The following is a 17,030-nucleotide window of genomic DNA, read 5'->3' on the forward strand; positions in this document are numbered from 1 at the left end:
TTCGAGACAGGGTTTCTCTGTGTAGACCTGGCTGTCCTGGAACTCACTCTGTAGACTAGGCTGGCCTTGAACTCAGAAATCCGCCTGCCTCTACGTCCCAAATGCTGGGATTAAAGGTGTGCGCCACCACTACCCAGTTTAGACAGCATTTTTTAACCATAGTGCTTGTCATATTGAGCTGGAAAATTTGTTGTGAGGGATGCAGTTTAAAATGTTTGGCTTCCCTAGCCTTGAACAGTAAATACCTTTAAGTGGGCTCCAGACAAAATTGTCATGAGAAGTCCCCATTGTACACATTTTCAGATGCTGCTGAGATTTCACAGCAGTCTCAGCACTAATGCATCATAGAATATCATTTCAGATACTGGACCTGTCAGGCTTGTCATCTACTTTAATTTCTCTGGATTTAAGGACTAGCTGTTTCCTTCCTTTATATGGTGTATTAATAAAATTACTTTTTAAAGTATTGGATGGGAAATTTTAAAAAGTTTTAATTCTTTTCCTCTCTTAAATTGAGAACATTGGGCCAAATGTAATATTTTCTCCATTGACTTTCTGCTCTTATCAGGAGGTACCCATGATCCCTAGGCCCCACTATGCCCAGCCCGGCTGTGTCTACTTCATCTGTTTACTCCGAGATGACTTGCTGCTTCGTCAGGGTAAGTAAAAGAGTGTGTGTGTGTGTGTGTGTGTGTGTGTGTGTGTGTGTGTGTGTGTGTGTGTGTGCGCAGAATTTCATTAGGGTTGCCTGCCTGGGCTTGTGTGGAAGGATGTATCGTTTACTTCAGAAAGGGAAGGTTAGTATAGACTGTATCCCTGAGGACTATGACTCTCTACCCCCACTTCTCTAGCAACCACTGTCAGTAGCTCTTCAGTAATGGAAGCCAAGCATCAAAGTCCTAGGTGTCCTCCTGCCCTAACCTCCCAAGTTCTAGAATGAGAGGTACTAGCTACTCTACCTAGCTTATACTAGTTTTCTGTCTACTTGCTTTTTGTTTGCTGTGCTGCTTATTGACCCAAAGCTTCAAGCATTCTAGTCGAGTAACCGAGAACTGAACTGTATCCAAAGTCCTTATAATAATTTTAAACCTAGTTGGCCAGGTATAGTGGCACAATATCTAATCCCATCTTGAGGCAGAGAGAGGTAGATCTCTGAATTTGAGGCTAGCCTGGTCTACTTAGGGAGTTCCAGAACAGCCATAGCTACATAGTAAGACCTGTCTCAAAGGCAAAATAAAAAAATACTAATAAACTTAGTAAAAAGATACAGGAAGTACAAAAAATAAAAAGATCATTTATAATTTTTAGTGTAGAGTTGAAAATAGTTGTCACAATGCTGGTTTTACTTGTTCTTGATTTCTTTTGTAATACTAGAGATTGAACCTAGGTTCTTGCTCTTTTAATTTCTGAACTGTCTGCCTACCCCCCTCATTGATTTAGAGCCTTGATTAGATAGAGGGATTCCTTATAGAATCCATCCAGAGGTCAGCATTAATATTCTCCTTTGTTCTGTACCTTTCTAGGTGATTGTGTATACCTGATGAGGGACAGTCGGCGCACACCTGATGGCCACCCAGTCCGTCAGTCCTATAGACTATTATCTCACATTAATCGAGATAAACTTGACATCTTTAGAATCGAGAAGCTTTGGAAGAATGAAAAGTAAGTGCTGATTCTTCTCCTCCCAGCAGAGCACGCGCACTGAGGCCTTGCTGGAAGACTTAACCTCGACTTCCTCATTTTCCTTTTTTTTTTTTAAAGAGAAGAACGGTTTGCCTTTGGTCACCATTATTTCCGTCCCCATGAGACTCATCACTCCCCATCTCGTCGGTTCTATCACAATGAGCTGTTCCGGGTGCCGCTCTATGAGATCATTCCTTTGGAGGCTGTAGTTGGGACCTGCTGTGTGCTGGACCTCTATACATACTGTAAAGGTAAATAGATGATGAAGGCTTGTTATGAGGTGATCCTTAGGACTGGAGAGATGGCTCAGCGTTTAAGAGCACTTGCTGCTCTTGCATCTGGCAGCTCAGAACCATCCGTAACGCCAGTTGTAGGGAATCCAAAGCTTGCTGCTGGCTTCACTTGAGTACCAGGCATATACATGGTACACTTACATATATGTAGACAAAACATTCTTAGACATTAAAAAAGATAAATCTAAAAATATTGAGAAAAGGATTCTCTAATACTAACACTAGCTATGAAATATCAGAGAGAACCACTCTTTTGGATTTTCAAGTTAGAATTTCTCTCTGTAGCCCTGGCTATTTTGGAACTCTTTATAGACCAGGCTGGCCTCAACTCAGATACCTACCTGCCTCGGACTCCCAAGTGCTAGGATTAAAGGGTGTGCCACCATCCCTGTCCCCTCTTTTTAATAAACCACAGTATATTTTACTTATTTATTCATTTTGCAACAGGATCTTACTATGGAATTGACTATGTAGACTAGGCTGACCTTGAACTCGAGTCAGATCTAGCTACCTCTGACTCTGTAGTGCTGAGATTAAGGTTTCTTGTGCAGCACCATAGCCAGCTAGTAAACGTATTTTAATGTGTAAACACAAGGATTAGAATCCCTTTTACAGTACTTATGTACTCACAATACCACCGCCACCTTTTCTCTTCATGTAAGCTTAGGGGATTGAACTCAGGTCAGCAGGCCAACATTCAAGCCCAGAATTTTAAAATCCAGCTCCATCACATTACTGCCTAAATACTTGGCCAAGCATACGTTTCCTTAATTTGAAACCAGGTTTTTCTGAATTTTACGAAGATCAAGTAATCTACAGAAGCTCTAATTTATAGCCAGCTTGAACTGTGTTTGTTGCCATGATTAGCCAGAGTTTAGCTATCTGTAGCTTTTTTTGTTTGTCTGTTTTTTCGAGACAGGGTTTCTCTGTGTAGCCCTGGCTGTCCTGGAACTCACTCTGTAGACCAGGCTGGCCTCGAACTCAGAAATCAGCCTGCCTCTGCCTCCCAAGTGCTGGGATTAAAGGTGTGCGCCACCACACCCGGCTGCTGTCTGTATCTTTATTTCAGTATATAGCAAAAACTTTTATTACAGTAATAAATACTCTGTTCCATACTGACAAACTGCTTACAGCTCTCCAATTTAAAAAGAAGTATTCACTTTGCAGTAAGCTCTATCTCATAACTTCCCCCATGATCTGTTCTGTCCCTCAGAGTTTGCTCAGAAACCCTTGCCACATTCAGTCTAGTTTCTGGGGTCTTTACAGTCGCTATGCTCCAACTCCTTTGGATACCAGTACTTTAAATTCTACTATCTTCTTTACAACCACAGAATGCTAATCACTACAGTGTCTCCTCCGATGGTTCTGTCATTTCTTTCTGAGATAGATCTTTTCCACTGGGTTGAATTTTGGGAACAAAGGAAAATCCGATCACTTATCCTTGTTTCAGATCTTTTTGTAGTAGTTTGCTTTTTTTTTTTTTTCTTTTTTTTTTTCTTTTGAGAGACAGGGCTTCTCTATGTAGAACAGGCCTCTTTGATCTTGAAATTAAAGATCTTCCTGCCTCCTAAAATTAAAGCACCACCATTCTTGGTCCTGGATCTATTTTGTCTTTAATAATGTGGCTAAGTGTAGCTATTTGTGTATGAATACTGGTGTGTTTGGGAGCCAAAGGGGGAGAGTGTCATATTCCCTGTGGCTGGAGTTACAGACACCTCTGCGTCCTCTCACCTGGTGCTGGGAACCAAACTGCGGTCCTCTGTAAGGCAGCATGTACTCTTAGCAGCTGAGCCAGTTCTCTGGCCTGGGAAGTCAGCTTCTTTAACAGTGTTTGAATTTACAGGGAGACCCAAAGGAATAAAGGAACAAGATGTGTATATCTGTGACTATCGGCTTGACAAGTCAGCACACCTTTTTTACAAGATCCATCGGAATCGCTATCCTGTCTGCACCAAACCCTATGCCTTTGATCATTTCCCCAAGAAGCTCACTCCCAAAAGAGACTTCTCAGTAAGTTACCTTTGGTTTTCTTCTGAGACAGGGTGTTACCACTTGGTTCAGCTGATCTTGAATTTTCAATTCTCTTGCCTCTACCCCCTAAGTGCTGTAATTAAATGCATCATACTTGAGGCATCACTATTTTTTCCTTTTTTTTGTTTTTTTGTTTTGTTTTGTTTTGTTTTTTCGTTGGTTTTGTTTTTTTGTTTTTTGCAAGACAGGGTTTCTCTGTGTAGCCCTGGCTATCCTGGAACTCACTCTGTAGACCAGGCTGGCCTCAAACTCAGAGATCCTCCTGCCTCTGCCTCCCAAGTGCTGGGACTAAATGCATGTGCCACCACTGCCCCTCTGTTTTTTCCTTTTTAAAAAAAAAAAAAATAGTATGTATAGAGTGTGTACATGTCTACAAGCCCAGGTAAGAAAGCCAGAGGAGACTGGCTTGCCTGTTCTGCTCTCCACCATAAGCCCTTGAGACAGGCTCTCACTATACCTGATACTAATAGCCAGCAAACTCCAGTAACCCTACCCCCAGCACTGGACATACCCTGCTTTGTTCTGTGAGTACTGGTGATTTGAACCCTGGTCCTCTTGCTTGTGTAATGAGTCTGTGGAGTATTCTCCTGGTACCTCTACACCGACCTTTCTTCATATTCATAATTGTAAGAAGCATGTAGAAACCAGTGTGGTAGTGCACTTGGGATGCAGAGGCAGGTAGATCTTTAGGAACTGAATCCAGCATGGTCTACATAGCAGGTTCTAGGCCAGTTAAGGCTATATAGTGAGACCCTGTCTCAATACATGCTTACAAAGGATAGTTACTCTAAAAGTAATCTTTATGTTTCTGAGACAAGGTCTTACTATAGTGCAGGTTTGGCTCACAACCACCATGTAACCTAGGCTTTCCTTGAACGCCAATCTTAACTCTTAAAAACTCTTTGATGCTTTGTTTTTCTTATGTCTAAATCAAAAATACAAGACATGGCTGGATGTGAAGACAGACACCATTAATCCCATCCCTTCCTGCAGATGCAGAAGCAGATATTTTTTTTGAGGCCAGCATGGCCTGTATAGCAAGTTCTAGGCCAGCTAGGGCTACATAGTGTTTTAAAACAGGTCATGCATAAGACATGGCTCAGTGGGGCTAGTGAGATGGCTCAGCGATAAGAACACTGATTAGACTTCCAAAGGTCCTGAGTTCAAATCCCAGCAACCACATGGTGGCTCACAACCACCCGTAATGTGATCTAATGCCCTCTTCTGGTGCATCTGAAGACAGCTACAGTGTATTTATAATAAAATAATCTTTGGGCCAAAGCAAGCTAGGCCGACTAGAGTGGGTGGGGTGGACCGGAGCAAGCAGAGGTCCTAAATTCAATTCCCAACAACCAGATGAAGGCTCACAACCATCTGTACAGCTACAGTGTACTCATATACATAAAATAAATAAATAAATCTTTAAAAAAAATAAAAAAAAAGACATGACTCAGTGGATAAAGGCATTTGCCTCAGAGCATGAATACCTGAGTTTGACCCCACAGCCCACGTAGAAGGAAAGAACCCTTCACATGTTAGCTGTGGTGCTTGTACACCCAAACATAATGTGATGAATGAATGAATGAATTTAAATATAAGACAAGATCATTAAATGAATCTGAAAAGTAGCTTCATGGTAGAATACTTGCTTATGTTCACGTTTTTTTCATTCTCGCCTCCTCCCTGGGTATTTTTTTCTAGTTGTTGAGAATACAGACCAATGACTTTCATTCATTGTTCCATAGGATTTTGGTCATTATCATTTCTGTCTTGTAATGAAACCCAGCTGACAGGCTCCTCATCCTTATGTGTCCTTTTATAGAGAGAGTGTTTTAGTCAGCTCTCTATTGCTATGGCAGATTTCCTGAGGTTATCTGCTTAAAATAAGGAAAACATTAGTTTGGCTTACAGAGGTTCCATCCCATGTTTCCTGTAACTGCTGTGAGCCTGTGTAACAACCCAGAACATTTTGATAGGGACATAAGGCAGAAAAGGTGATTTTTCTCCTGGTGGTAAAAAAAGAAAAAGAAAAAAAGCAAAGCAAAAAAGGAAGACGTCAGCATTCCATGATAGACAGACAGACAAACCGACCGGCCATCCAACCACCCAATTTGCCTTCCTTACCCTAGTGACCCCAAATCAGATCCAACATTAATGTGTCTACCTCCCTCTCCTCCCCCCACCCCTTGTTTTTCTGCAGCCTCATTATGTCCCAGACAACTACAAGAGGAACGGAGGACGGTGAGTCCTAGAAGAATGTAAGGATTGTAAGGGGTTAGCCAGGAGCTAAAATAGAACAAGAAAGCCAGTAGCTCCTCATTGGTCTCTACTACTGGGATTGGCTATTCTCTGTAGGATAGCCCAGTGTAATGCCTATCACTAAAGTGGGAGATGTGTAGTCCCATTACAAATCCTTAGCAAGAACAGGGGGTTGCAGAGATAAGAGAAAGACAACAAGGTTAGCAACAGAACTGCAGATGGTCTCAGAACATATCTTTATGAACTGAGTTCTCTGTAAAATGATGATGCATCTGTTAAAAGAGATACAGTCAGTATTGCCCAGTTTGCATTTAACAGTTAGTTTATAGTCTTTGCTTGTTTTATAAATGAGAAGGATGTTCCTCGCGAAAGCTTTTCTATTGTATCTCAGTTAAAAGCATAAATAACCACTGCTGGGACTGTAGAAATGACTCATTGGTTAAGAGCCTGTGCTTTTCTTATAGAGGACATGAATTCTGTTCCCTGTTCCCATCCATGTCCATTTGTTCATGGCCACCTGTAAATCCCACTCCAGGGGATCCAACACGCTCTCCTGGCCTCCATGGGCACCTACACTCATGTACATACACACGTGAATGCACACATTCACACAGATGTGAAGAGTGATGGAAGCACAGTAAAATCCTACTCAGATATTACTGTAGTTGGACTGGAGATGTCATAGGCTGTGTTTCCTCGTGTTCCTGAAGCAGTCAGAGGTAACTAAGCAGTTTTACCAGGCCTGGAGTGTTTTATCCCATTTTTGCTTCAGATTTCTGAGAACAAAAAGAATTTTTACGAATTGAAATTAAATTAACTTCTAAGTGGTAGAACACTAGCATGCACAAACATAAAAAGAAAAAGTTAAATCTCAGAGAAAGGTGATGGTTTGTTCTAGTGCTAACATTCAGATTTTGTAACTCAAGCCCGACTCTTAATAAGCAGACTCCAGGGTCTCAGACCATCGTAAGGCTTCTCAGTTTCACTTTCCCACCCTCCAAGTGCCTTGTTTGGCCTTGCCCTGAACTCACACATCCTCTTGGCAGATCATCCTGGAAGTCTGAACGCTCAAAGCCACCCCTAAAAGACCTGGGACAAGAAGATGATGCTTTGCCGTTGATTGAAGAGGTGCTGGCTAGTCAAGAGCAAGCAGCCAGTGAAATGCCCAGCCCTGAGGAGCCAGACCAGGAAAGAGTCACTGGGGATGTCAGTGATGCTGAGAAGAAACCAGAGGAGAGTAGTCAAGAGCCCCAGCTAGCCAGCACACCTGAGGAGCGAAGGCACAACCAGAGGGAAAGGCTCAACCAGATCTTGCTCAACCTCCTTGAGAAAATACCTGGGAAAAATGGTAAGACTCGGGCTCATAATTAGGCTAGAAAATAAATGAGAGGTAAATGACAAAGAGGTAAAAAGGTGTGTGTGTGTGAGTGTGTGTGTGTGTGCACGCATGCGCGCGCGCGTTAGAGACTATATTATACCACTGAGTCTTGTCTGGATTTAGAACAGCATCTAATTACTATACCAGCATAGAACATATTCTAAGAAAATGGTTTTGTGGCCCGGCAGTGGTGATGCATGTTTTTAATCCCAGCACTTGGGAAGCAGAGGCAGGTGGACTTCTGGACTTCTGAGCCTGGTCTACAGAGTGAGTTCCAGGACAGCCAGGGCTAGACAGAGACAGAAAGGAAGGAAGGAAGGAAGGAAGGAAGGAAGGAAGGAAGAAAGAAAGAAAGAAAGAAAGAAATAAAGAAAGAAAGAAAGAGGGAAAAGAAAGGAAGGAAGGAAAGAAAATGGTTTCATTCTTTCATAAACTTGGCTCAGTCATGTCTTCAGAGTGATGCTAAGATCAGATGGTGTCTTTTGAACCCTAGAGAACCATTTTTCTTTTCTTTTTGGGGGCCAGCCAGGGTACAGCTTCAAAACAAGCCCTTAGGGCTAGGAGCAGGCGTAATGCTTTAGACCATGAGCCCCTGGGTTCTCTAGAGTGCAAATACAGAATGCGGTGCTGAAGAGTGATACCTGATGTGCTGTCTTGGTTCTGATTTCAGCCATTGATGTGACCTACCTGCTGGAGGAAGGGTCCGGCAGGAAACTGCGAAGGCGCACTTTGTTTATACCAGAAAACAGCTTTCGGAAGTGACTCTGAAAAGGATGAGAACCTCGAGCATCTGGGATCCAGCAGCACCATCAAGTCCAGTCTCTTGCTCTCTGAACATGGACTGGGGCAGAAAAGTTCTGTCCAGACAAGGGCAGTGGGGTCACAGATCTGACATGGTACTTATAAACTCAGAGCTAGTGGAAAGGGAAGGGAAGGGAAGAAGGAAAGGAAAGGAAAGGAAAGGAAAGGAAAGGAAAGGAAAGGAAAGGAAAGGAAAGGAAAGGAAAGGAAAGGAAAGGAAAGAGGCTTGTCTGAGACGGTTGAGTGTACTTCTCTTTAGGCTTTACCTAAGGGTTAATAGAGAGGAGGACCACATTTGGAATAGCCACAAGCTATTGGTACTTTACAGCACTTGATGCTCCTCACAGCTTGGGTTTTTTTGGGTTGCCCTCTGATCCTGCAAGCACTAAGAAGCTGCTTCCTATGACCAGGTGTAAATTCAAAATCCAAAGGGAAGGGTCCAGATCCCAGCCCTATCCCATTTATTCTCTTAGCTCTAAGAGCTACATCAGAGACCTAAACAGATATAGTAGCTGAGGCCTCTCTTAAGTTCCTTTAACAGGAAAGATCTTTCTTCCTTCTTGCCCAACCAGGTCAAAGTAATAGAACATGAATCAGCTGCTCAGAGCACTTAGACGGCTGCCATCCTCCCTACCTCTATTTCCCAGAATAGAGTCAATAGAATCAGGGAGGCGGAGAGGCCCCCGTGGGGTTAGAAGGGCAGTATTTGTAATTATTTTTGGTTTACCCTTCATAACCTGCCGAACATATTTTTTCCTACTGAGAAAGCCAAGCCCCCGCCAGCACACATGCTGCTTCTCTTCCTGTGTGTCTGCTGTGCAACAAGATTCACTTCAAAAAAAAAAGAACAACAGTTTTTAAAACTACATAAAACCTCTAGACTTTTCCCCTAACAAAACTCACTACAGAACTGTTGAGCAGTGTTCACTATCGGAGTGTTTGTTCTAAGTGTAGATTACCGACTGAAAACACTACTCTTATTTTCTTAGCTGTATAGTTCCAGTGTCCATCCCTCACAAGAGTCCATTTCCCTTCCACCTTTCTGAATGACTTCATCATCAGGAGGTATAGCCAGGGTCACCTTCTCACCCAGTCTCTTGACCAGAAGTTACCAGACCATACTGTCTCTTTACTAGTAAAATTCAAAAAGCTTTGCTTTATCTTCTCAGACATACATATGCATATACATTTTAGATGTTCTTATAAGAGAAAAGATGGTTTTTAAATGTGCCAAGTTATGTGTGTGTATAAATATATATATGTGTGTGTGTGTGTGCGCGTGTGTGTATATATATATGTGTGTGTGTGTGTGTATATATATGTGTGGGTACGAATGAGCGCATATGTGTGTGTGGGGGTGGGTTCGCGTGTGTGCGTGTGTGTATGCTGTGAGATTGGTAAGCAATACATTAGTAAACACATCTTCATTACTCTTTTCCGATACTGGACCAATGATGTCCTAACTGTACATTTCCTTCCCCTTATGATGACGACGCTCTGACTCATTTAGGTAGAAACATTTGACCACCTTTCATTCCATTGATTTTCTTTTTCTCCTTTCTGTGTTATTCTTAAGGGAAAAAAGAGAGAGAGAAAGAGGGGGATGGCATAGATCCCCTTGAGCAGAGAAAAAGCAAAATATTTTATTAAAGAAAAAAAGAGAAATTAAGAAAATAGTTTGGAGTATTTTCTTACTGTAGAGAAGCATTGTACATTGCCACGAGACCTGGGTAGAAGATGCTCATGGTGGCGCTGGGGAGCGCATGTCCAAGCCCATTGGAGTGGTTTCTTTTGTTTCTCATTGCAGGGAGTGGGTGGGAGGGAGGGAGGGAGGACTAAGGGCACTTTGGGGGTCTCCTTTTAGTCAAAAGCAAGAAAATGACAAGAAAGAGATTAAATTCAATGTTTTCCTTTAATAGTGTTAAACACTAAAATTTTAAAATAAGAAAGAAAAAACTTTGTAAAACGCCAAGAACAGAAGCAAAAGACACTACGCTGTCATTTTTATCTTTCTTTTGTTGAAAGATTAAAAACTGAAATGTTTTTTAGACAATCAAATGTTAGGTAAGTGCAAAAAACTTGTTTTTCTTACTGGTGTAGAAATTAATGCCTTTTTTATTTTTCAGTTATTTTATAATAACAGAATAAAAACAACCCCCAGCTGCCAGGTGGGTTTTGGTGTTGGAAATGCGGGGCAAAGCACTACATCACTGCAAATAGATCCAGAGTTAGTCTGCATGTCTGTAGGCTGTGTGATTGCGGAAAATATAAATGCTGCTAATATATTTCCTTTTTACAGAAAAGCATATCTAAATAGATGATTGTTTTGATGTTAATCTTTGTAAATTATGTATTACCAATTTTAACATTGGATGTAATTGCATAAAGGCTTGCATCTCAATCCTTGAAAGTCTAGCATTAAATGGAAACAACTTTTCCTAACTGTGGAGTGGTTACCTTGCTGTCTTTGTGCCTCTTTCCTACCTGCAGTATCTTCCAGCACCATCCTCACCCTATTTCTAAAGACAGCTCTGAAATTCTGTCATCAGTATCCTAAGCCCCACAGGAGCCATTTCTTCTATTCTAGAGTCTTAACTGGATTCAGCCTGTCCAGTAAGCGCCTCAGTGATCACACTACCAGACAGTCAATATCTAGCTGTTTGTCAAACATGCTGTGCTTAGAGCCACTTTTTTACTTTGAGGTAGTGTCTCACTATATAGACCATGTTGACCTAGAACTCAAAAGTGTGCTGAGAGTGCAAGTGAGTACCAGCATGCTGAAGACCCAAACCAGGACCTGTGCACACCAGACAAATACTGAGCTATTTCCTAGCCCAGGGCCACATTCGTTGTACTTTGTGTGTAGACAGTGTCTGCTGTAAGTAGCCTCCATGTACCATGTGCTGGTCTTCTGAGCAGTGCTCTGGAATAAGGTATGTAGACCCAGCGCTGAAGCAGTAACTCCACAGTAGCATAGGCAGGCAGCCCTCTTGTTAGTTAGCCATTTGAAGTTGTTTTCTCCATTCTAAAGAAGCGGAAATGAAGGCTTGGAGAGGTTAAATAACCTGCCATAAATATCTCAGCACCAGTGTTGAAGAGACTCCCAACTATTTGTGTGTTCAAATAGTAAATTTTTAGAAATGGCCAAAGGGGGGCCAGGAAGAACAAGGGCAAGAAGCAGAGGAGAGTCTGTGGGTTTGGTTTTGTTTTTGCTTTTTTAAAGATTTATTGATTGATTTTTATATGAGTACACTGTAGCTGTCTTCAGACACACCAGAAGAAGGCATGGGATCTCATTATAGATGGTTGTGAACCATCATGTGGTTGCTGGGAATTGAACTCAGGACCTCTAGAAGAGCAGTTAGTGCTCTTAACTGCTGAGCCATCTCTCCAGCCTTTTTTTTTTTAACACTCCAGATTTTATCCCCCTCCCGATCCACCCTCTGACCGTTCCCCATCCCATACCTCCTCCCCATACCCTGTCTTCACGAGGATGTCCCCACCCTACCACCTTCCACCCCACCAGACCTCTTCACTCCCTGGGGCCTCCAGTCTCTTAAGGGTTAGGTGCATCTTCTCTGACTGACCCCAGTCCAGGCTGTCCTCTGCTGTATATGTGTTGGGGGCCTCATATCAGCTGCTGTATGCTGCCTGGTTAGTGGTCCAGTGTCTGAGAGATCTCAGGAGTCCAGGTTAATTGAGACTGCTGATCCTCCTACAGGTTCATCCTACAGGTTCGCCCTCCTCCTCCTCAGCTTCTTCAAAACTCTGGCTCATTTAAGGATATGATAAACACCTGAGGAGATAGCTCAGTGGGGAGAGCTTAGCTTGGATCCCTAAGTACCCACATGATCTATGTGGGGAAGGGGGCTATCTCTAAAATGAGTTAGAGACCTGGGATGGGGGAGGCTCCTGGGAGTCTATGGGGTGACCATAGCTGAGACACCTCGAAGCACAGGAGATGGAGGCGGATGGGATTACCTCCTGTAGCCAGGCAGAACTTCCAGTGGGGGGAGGGGAACACCAACCCACCCACAAAACCTTTGACCCAAAAATTGTCCTGCCTACAAGATGTGCAGGGATAAAGATGGAGCAGAGACTGAGGCACTTGTCATCAAAGTATTGAACCGTGTTCATCCCAAGGACCTACAATGGTAGGAGAGAACTGATTCCCAAAAGTTGTCTGACCTCCAAATGTAGGGTACTCATGTCCCTTCACATACAAAAATAAATACATAGAGAAAAAGAAAAAAATCCAAGGGGTTAGAGATGACTAAGTGGTTAAAAGGCCTTCTGTTCCCAGCACGTGCACTGGAAACTCCCAACTGCCTGCCACTCTACCAGATCTTAACAGCGCAGTAGTGCTCAACCTGTGAGTCACACATCAGGGTTTCTCTGTATAGCCCTGGCTGTCCTGGAGCTCACTCTGTAGACCAGGCTGGCCTCAAACTCAGAAATCCACCTGCCTCTGCCTCCCAAGTGCTGGGATCAGAAGATAGCATCAGATCCCATTACAGATGGTTGTGAGCCACCATGTGGTTGCTGGGAATTGAGCTCAGGACCTCTGGAAGAGCAGTCAGCGCTCTTAACCACTGAGCCATCTCCCCAGCCCTACATTACAATTCATAACAGTAGCAAAGTTAGAGTTATAAAGTAGCAACGAATAATTTTATAGCTGGGGGTTACCACAATCTGAGCTGAATTACAGGACCATAGCATCAGGAAGCTTTAGAACCCCTGTCATAAAGTGATAGGGTGGAAATGGAGGCTCCCACAGTGGTCCTCTGACCTCCATATGCGGCCATGGCATCGATGTGCCTGGCCCACATACAACTTCCAATATATTTAAGAAAACAAAACCCTGGGAGCTGGAGACATGGCTCCCCAGTGAAGAGCACTGGCTGTTCTTCCAGAGGTCCTGAGTTCAATTCCCTGCAACCATATGGTGGCTCACAACCATCTGTAATGGGATCTTATGCCCTGTACTAATTTTCAGGTATACATGCAGACAGAGCATTCATATAAGTAAGTAAATAAATAAGCAAATATTTTAAAACAAACAAACCCTGCATCTGTCTGAGCCAGGTGTGATAACACAGACCTTTAATACCAGCAATCAGGGGGCAAAGATAGGCAGATCTCAGCAAACTGGAGGCCAACCAGGGCTACATAGTGAGATCCTGTCTCCCTGCTCTCCTCAAAAACAAAAAACAACAAGAAAAACCAAAAACCTTCCTTGGCTAGGGAGGAATTATCTATCTGCCTTGGGCTACAATCAAAGGACTTCCCTCCCCCACAGCAGAACCTATAAGGTGAAGCCCACAGTTACACATATCTGTTCAACTCCCACATTTTATTGGGACAAAGAAGGAAAGAAGGCAGACCAACACCACAGGCCCACCCACCAGGGGTGTCCAGGCTTCTGTCCAGCACTTAGCACAGCAGGAGTACATCTTAAATACAGGCAACAAGGGCTAGAGACACAGTGGGGAGGCCACAGGTCCTTCGGGGTTGGGGACAGAGGCATGTGTACTATACTGGCACAGTCCACTTGGGTGAAGGTGGAGGTGGCAGAGATACTGACTTGCAGGTAGGAAGGACAATGTTCTCTTGTGCAGATGGAGAAGAGGAATCCTGTGGACAGGAAGTCCCTTTTACATATTTGCAAGAGCAGATTTCACCTCCAGGTGGGTGTTGAGGGAGGAAGGAAAGTTTATTTTAACTGTCCACAGAAATAGATATGGGAAGAAATGTGGGTTTGCAGAAGGACAAATGCTTCTGGGATGGTCAGTTCACATGAACAGCATTCATGAGCCTGGGAAAAGGAAACAGGCTCTGAGCTACAGTACAAGGGAGGTGTATCCCACGGGCACCAGCCCCTCCGTGCCATCTCGCCCACAGCGAAGCCAGTCTTCGTCCACTGTGGCAATGACACGAAGTATTTCCCCACGCTGGAAGCTCAACTGGTCAGGTCCTGCAGCAGTGTGGTCACAGAGAGCCCGGACTGCCCTGGGAGAAATCATGAAGAAGGGTGAAGGGACAAAATATCCAAGTCCCTGGGCTGGCCCATCCTATGGCAGATTGCGCCTGCTGGTTCAGCCAACAGAGATAGGGGTTTACACATTGACATGTCAACTCTGGAGCCCTGGCCCTCCTGAACCGCAAACCCACTCTTGAAATGCTCACTTGAAACTGCACTTCCCTCTGGTGTTTCAAATTACACATATACAAATAAGATGAATTTCCTGATAGTGGGAAAGAGCATCCACTCATCTGTTCTTGGTAGTCCATCACCAAAGTTCACTGCAGGCTTATCTCCTCTGTGCTCTGCAGCTGCACAACCATAGCCCTGATTTGGATCTCTAGCTTCTCTTGGGCATGGAATCTTTGTCTCCAAGAGCTTCTCTTGGTTTCCCCTCCCCTCTCCACGTGGCAGTCACAGATCTTCCTGAAGTGTAACCAAGTGTACCATTCTGACTCTAGCCCCTTTGAGGGTTTCCATTGCCTCAGAATGACACCCTGGGTCCTTGGCTGGCTGACTGACCCATCCATCCTGTCCCACTATTCCACTCACCACACTTAAGTCTCCCTCACTGTGACCTCCACTTTCCCTACCAGACACATGCCAGAACCAATACTGAAAACACCTGAGCCCCAAGCTGGAAAGCCCAGGGGTTCCAAAAGCTTGCAGCTTCTCTGTCTGCTCCTAGCCAGGTTACAGCCATACCATTCAGTATGCCCTGTCTTGTCTGCTGTACCAGCCATACTCATTTCCAGTGGAGTATGTGCTGCTTAAAAGTGGGGTACAAACAAAATGGGGTGCTTTTTGTTCTGTCCCTGGCATAATGCCTGGCACAAAAGTAGTACCTGAGTGGATGACAATCCAAAAGCTTAAAAGTTTAATTCTAGCGAGGTGCGACAGCACACCAGTAATGCCAGCACTCAGGTCTCCACATTGCAGCAACCTAAGCTATGTAGTAAGACCCTGCCTCCCAGCCAGGCAATGGTGGTGCATGCCTTTAATCCCAGCACTTGGGAGGCAGAGGCAGGACTTTTGCGTTCTAGGCCAGCCTGGTCTACAGAGTGAGATCCAGGACAGCCAGGGAAACCATGTCTCAAAAAAAACAAGAAAAAAAAGAAAGAAAGAAAAAGACCCTGCCTCCCAAATAAATACAATTAATTTAAAAAGCTTAATTCAAGTAGGCTGAAAATACCCAGAAGCAGCAGCAGGTTCTCAAAATAGAAGTCTGAGCAGGCATGGTAGTGCACACCATTTATACCAGCACTTGAGAGGCTGAGACATACTGAGTTCAAGGCCACTTTAGGCTACATAAACACACCCTATATAAAAAAGAAACCCGGATGTGATAGCACACACTTAGTCCCAGCAAAGGTAGGCAGGATCTCTGTGAGTTCAAGGACAGCCTGGTTTACAAAGCAAGGACTAGGACAGCCAAGGCTATACAAGAAAACCTTGTCTCAAATAAATAAATAAGTGTCCAATCTGACTATCTATAATATCTTTCTTTAATCATGCACATGAATTTCTATGAGTTAAAGGCCAGCCTGGTCTACATAATGAAACTCCTTAAAAAACAGTTTTTCATTTCTGAGTTTGAGGCCAGCCTGGTCTACAGACTGAGTTCCAGGACAGCTAGGGCTACACAGAGAAACCCTGTCTCAGAAAACAAACAAACAAAACAAACAAACAAAAACAGTTTTTCATGTGCTTATTTTTTATGTGTGCATTGTTTTGCCTGCATACAAGTCCAGTGCACCACATTTGTGCAGGAGCCACAACTGGCCTGGAACTCGAGACCCTGCTGTGTTAGGCTCCCAAGTGCAGCCACCCACAACCAGCATCTTCTTTTCCAGAGAAAGAAGCTAAGGGTCGAAGGAATTAGTGCCCCAGCAGTGATGGGCAGGGAAGCAAAGCCTTTCCCACTGCCTCCTGCCCACTCTAAGGAGACAGCACGCAGGCACACAGAAGTCTCCCAGCCCTTACCTGTCAGCCTGCACCATGCTGGCTGGTGAGTCCACGAGCTCCTCAGGAGGGGTCTCAGAAGGTGTCCCCCGCTTCACCAGAGCCAGCACACTCACCGTCGGGGACAACCAGCTAGATGGTCTCCTAGAGGGAAGAATGTAGGTCACCAAAGCCACGCCACCCCAGAAAAAGCACTCGAGAATCCTCCAAGTGGTGCACGGGAACATCGGAGCAGAGGGCAGAGTGGCGGATGTAAGGTCTATGGACCCGTCAGGGTCTGCACAGCTTTAGAGTCACAGCTAAAGTCCCCAGACATCGCTGAAGAAGCTCCACTGGGTCAGGGGTTTTGTTTTTTTTTTTCCAAAGCATGATTTTTTTTTTCTTCTAAAGCATGAGATAAATATTTTCAGCTCTAAAAGCCAAGCTGTGAAATCAGGAACTTTGGTTTGGTTTGGTTTTTGGTTTTTCAAGGCAGGGTTTGTCTGTGTAGCCTTGGCTGTCTTGGGATTTACTTTGTAGACCAGGCTGGCTTCACACTCAGATATCCGCCTGCCTCAGCCTTCACTAGGATTAACGGTGTGTGTGCACCTCCACAGCTAGA

General features: G+C 44.0%; 2 protein-coding genes across 8 annotated transcripts in view; one reads left to right on the forward strand and one right to left on the reverse strand.

Annotated features, from left to right (window-relative positions):
• Ash1l (ASH1 like histone lysine methyltransferase) overlaps positions 1-10,887 on the forward strand; it is a 126,688-nt gene extending 115,801 nt beyond the window's left edge. For all 4 annotated transcript variants that reach the window (XM_031374437.1, XM_031374435.1, XM_031374436.1 and 1 more), the window contains 7 exons: positions 569-659; positions 1,524-1,662; positions 1,762-1,934; positions 3,820-3,986; positions 6,208-6,248; positions 7,313-7,614; positions 8,315-10,887. In XM_031374437.1, the coding sequence (XP_031230297.1) occupies positions 569-659; positions 1,524-1,662; positions 1,762-1,934; positions 3,820-3,986; positions 6,208-6,248; positions 7,313-7,614; positions 8,315-8,406 (1,005 nt within the window). In that variant the 3' untranslated portion in view covers positions 8,407-10,887. The remainder of the gene's footprint in view (positions 1-568; positions 660-1,523; positions 1,663-1,761; positions 1,935-3,819; positions 3,987-6,207; positions 6,249-7,312; positions 7,615-8,314) is intronic.
• A 2,892-nt stretch (positions 10,888-13,779) lies between these two features.
• Rusc1 (RUN and SH3 domain containing 1) overlaps positions 13,780-17,030 on the reverse strand; it is a 9,761-nt gene continuing 6,510 nt past the window's right edge. For all 4 annotated transcript variants that reach the window (XM_031374444.1, XM_031374447.1, XM_031374445.1 and 1 more), the window contains 2 exons: positions 16,451-16,573; positions 13,780-14,454 (listed from right to left, as the gene is read on the reverse strand). In XM_031374444.1, coding sequence (XP_031230304.1) covers positions 14,286-14,454; positions 16,451-16,573 — 292 coding nt within the window. In that variant the 3' untranslated portion in view covers positions 13,780-14,285. The remainder of the gene's footprint in view (positions 14,455-16,450; positions 16,574-17,030) is intronic.

Source organism: Mastomys coucha, unplaced genomic scaffold, assembly GCF_008632895.1.
Source record: "Mastomys coucha isolate ucsf_1 unplaced genomic scaffold, UCSF_Mcou_1 pScaffold16, whole genome shotgun sequence".
Classification (NCBI taxonomy): Eukaryota; Metazoa; Chordata; class Mammalia; order Rodentia; family Muridae; genus Mastomys; species Mastomys coucha.